The sequence below is a fragment of the Eurytemora carolleeae genome, unplaced genomic scaffold (assembly GCF_000591075.1).
Source record: "Eurytemora carolleeae unplaced genomic scaffold, Eaff_2.0 scaffold430, whole genome shotgun sequence".
NCBI lineage: Eukaryota > Metazoa > Arthropoda > Copepoda > Calanoida > Temoridae > Eurytemora > Eurytemora carolleeae.
In genome coordinates this window covers 111847-115253 of record NW_019397707.1, presented here as the reverse complement: position 1 = coordinate 115253, position 3407 = coordinate 111847, and the positions used below count along the sequence as shown (strand labels likewise).

The following is a 3407-nucleotide window of genomic DNA, read 5'->3' as shown; positions in this document are numbered from 1 at the left end:
TTTAATTAAATTCATTTATTGTTATTGTTATTGTTTAGGAGAAATTTAACCCTGGCGAGATGTTGGAAAGATGGATTAGTGAGCAGAGAGCTAAAACTGTTCCTATCTCATAAACTAGACCAACTCGAGATTTCAAATTCTAAAATTGTTGCCATTTCTGAAATAAAAGATAATTAAGTTTTCAATCTTTTTTCCTTATTTGATTTATTCAGATGTTATACCTTAATTATTAAAGGGACTGTAAGCGTAATTTCAAGTGACCCTTCATGCAAAGATGGCATTGCCCGATTTACAACGGTACCCTTGAAAGCTTGTCTGATAAAGTAGAATTAGAATTAGATTATGTTTTTTGTTTCTTTAAACTGTTTATTTTTTTATTTATTTTTTATTTGCGATATTTTTGCGAAAGTTGCGCATTTCTTGTTTATAGTAGCAAAAAAAAATTCGTGTCAGATTCCACAATCCACATTTTTAATCAGTTCAAGGTTTCAAAGGTACCGTTGTAAATCGGGCATTGCCATCATTGCATGGAAGGTTACTTGAAATTACGCTTACAGTCCCCTTAAAATTTAAACCTACTTTTAAGTTTTTATGAGGGTTAGTTCCTTTATTCGAGAAGTAGCTGAACTGGGTATGGCTAGTTGATTTATATACTGATTCATCGGTCACACTGGAGAAGTCGTAATCTCCATTTTTTCTTAAAATCTTTTTTTCGTCTGGATTATAACATTGAGCTTGAAATATTCAGTTAGGAATACAAAGATAAATAACTAAAAAGTTTCAGGCAGGTTTTATTTAAGAATAAAAACAACCGTGAGAGTGTTATCATCCTACTCTTTTCAGATAGAATGTTGGCAGCTGCTAAATCCCGTATTGAGGGATATGTAAACCAGTTGTTACAGGATCATGATGAAACAGGTTTAAGATACTGTAAGGGTAATTTCAAGTGACCTTAATGCCCGATTTACAACGGTACCCTCCCCTAAAATATTTGTGTTCGTCGAGTGCAGAGATTTGTATTTGTAAACTTCTCCAAACCCATTTTTTGTTCAGCTGCAAATTCAAGTGTACGTTGTGGTGACTTACGTACAGTCTGAACTCGAAACAGCGCACAGTTGAATGTTCAGCGGAATACAAGAGGGTCTCGATAAGATTAAACACAAATATCTTTGTATTCGACAAACATACAAAGGTTTTTAGGGTACTGTTGTAAATGGGGCATTCGCTCTTTGTATTTATACAGACGGAGACGGAGATATGTGGTGTCCCACGAAACATGATAATTCAGTAACGAATTCGAGTTCGTCTTTCGTTAATAATTAGCGTAGTCATAACACAGGATTACCCACAAAATATGCAACTGTAAAGACGACCTGAAACTTTTTATTACTTCCTTAGGTTAAAATAAGTTTTCTTATTAGAATATAGTCATAAAATGGCTTAATTTTTGATTTTACAAAGAACGAAACAAATTAACAGCAATTAAAACATAAAAAAACAAATTCTAATGTCTAGCAGACGAAAAGTCTACAGATTACAGGTGGCTTAGGAGGTATCACTAATCAAAAATTAGTAAAAAAGACTATCTCGAAATTGTAACCTAATTCACTTGTTTATTGGGAAACCCTGTTTCTTCTTTTTCTCTATGAAAATTGATAAATTTAATTTGTGGGTTCTTTAAAAAAGGTGACTTGCGGGTTTTATGCTTCTAAAATGTTAAAGGAATTAGACAGAATTTAGCATGTTTTAAGTTACAGAGCGTCCCATATCATATAAGATTATCTCCAAGTTTTAAGGCCAAATTAAACCCTTAATACTCGAAAAACCTATCATTGTCCGCAAGAAAATTCTTATATTAGCTTTATTCAAGTTTGAAAATGATTCATTCTTCTTAAATTATCTGATTAGTCCCGAAAATCGTAATTTTGACTGATTAACGATCTAATACAGGGTGTCCCAATAAACATGGGAATTCAGTGACGAATTTGATATCGTCTTTTCAAATAATTCTTTGATTCATTGTAGTGATACCTACTGAGAAAGCTGTAATCTGTAAGAGTAAACACGTCTGCTATGTTTACATTTTGTTTGTTTATGTTTTGACTGCATACGGTTGTACTTAATAAAACAAGAAAATTGCAGTATACAAACAGAGTGAACTTGTCTGTCTTCACTGTTCATCTTGCGGAGACATTAAATACACATAATTGCAGTCTTTTTCCCTTTTCATTAAATAAACTATAGCAGACATAATACTATTATGGCTTTTGAAATTAGGTATTACAATGCTAATTCATAACAAAGACGATATCCAATTCGTCACTGAATTCCCATGTTTTTTTTGGGACACCCTGTATGATGTGGGACACCCTGTAGAAAACTGACGATATCTTCCTCCTTCTTGTTCATTAGGAGGGTTTAAGGGTACAATTATGAATCAGACATGACAATCTTTAAATTGAGAATCACTTAAAACTAGGTCTACAGTCTCTATAAAAGTCTTTCAAAGTTTCTACAACAATCTGATATGTCCTATTCTAGTATTGTTAGGTTAGGTTAGGTTATTATTCTAGTCTTAGCAAAAAGTTTATTCTTTCTAAATTGCAAAAAAAAAGATGTTACGGGGACTGTTAGAGTATTTTCAAGTGACCCTCCATGGAAAGAAGACAATGCCCGATTTACAACGGTACCCTTGAAACCTTATAATCTGATAAAAAATGTGGAAGATTATATCGTGTTTTTCTGACCCGAGAAGTGTCAATGTGAGTGTGAGTTTCTCCCTTGAATCTTATAAACAAGAAATGCGCAAGTCACTTGCTCAGACAAAGCTTTTAAGGGTACCGTTGTGAATCTTTGTATGGAGGGGGGACACTTGAAATTACGCTTACAGTCTCTTAGTCTCTATACAGTCTCTTAGTCTCTATACAGTCTCTTAGTCTCTATACAGTCTCTTAGTCTCTATACAGTCTCTTAGTCTCTATAACCAAGATGGTTTGTCGAAACAACTTTAAAATATTTTAAATCTTTCAAATCTTCCTTTTCCACGGATCTAAAATATTTGTAATAATTTATAAATTTTTGTATAATTGACAGAAAAATGTTCAAATTTAAAAAAAAGTAATTATACGGTCTATTTTTCTTGATGGATTAAAATGTAGATGCCACGTGTAGCGCTAAACCTGCTACTTCATGTCACCTGACCTACCCGCTACCAGCCCAGGTCAGAAACATTTTGATTTTGAGGAGCTTGGTTTGATTTTCTACGGAATTATTCTTATTTTTATTCTTATTCTTATTCTTATTTTAATTTAAAGGTGGGGGGGGGGATAATTAATGTATATATTATCTTAGTTAACAGCAACCACGATGTCGTAGGTCTAGAGTGTTCATATTAATTTAGAAGTGAA

At 33.0% G+C, this 3407-nt stretch overlaps 1 protein-coding gene across 1 annotated transcript in view; it reads left to right on the top strand.

Moving 5' to 3' along the window:
• Nucleotides 1-185, top strand: part of LOC111715571 (39S ribosomal protein L22, mitochondrial) — a gene marked incomplete in the record, with an annotated part of 3683 nt that extends 3498 nt beyond the window's left edge. Inside the window, 1 exon segment of the mRNA XM_023490930.1 lies at nucleotides 39-185. Coding sequence (XP_023346698.1) covers nucleotides 39-113 — 75 coding nt within the window.
• Nucleotides 186-3407: the final 3222 nt, after the last annotated feature.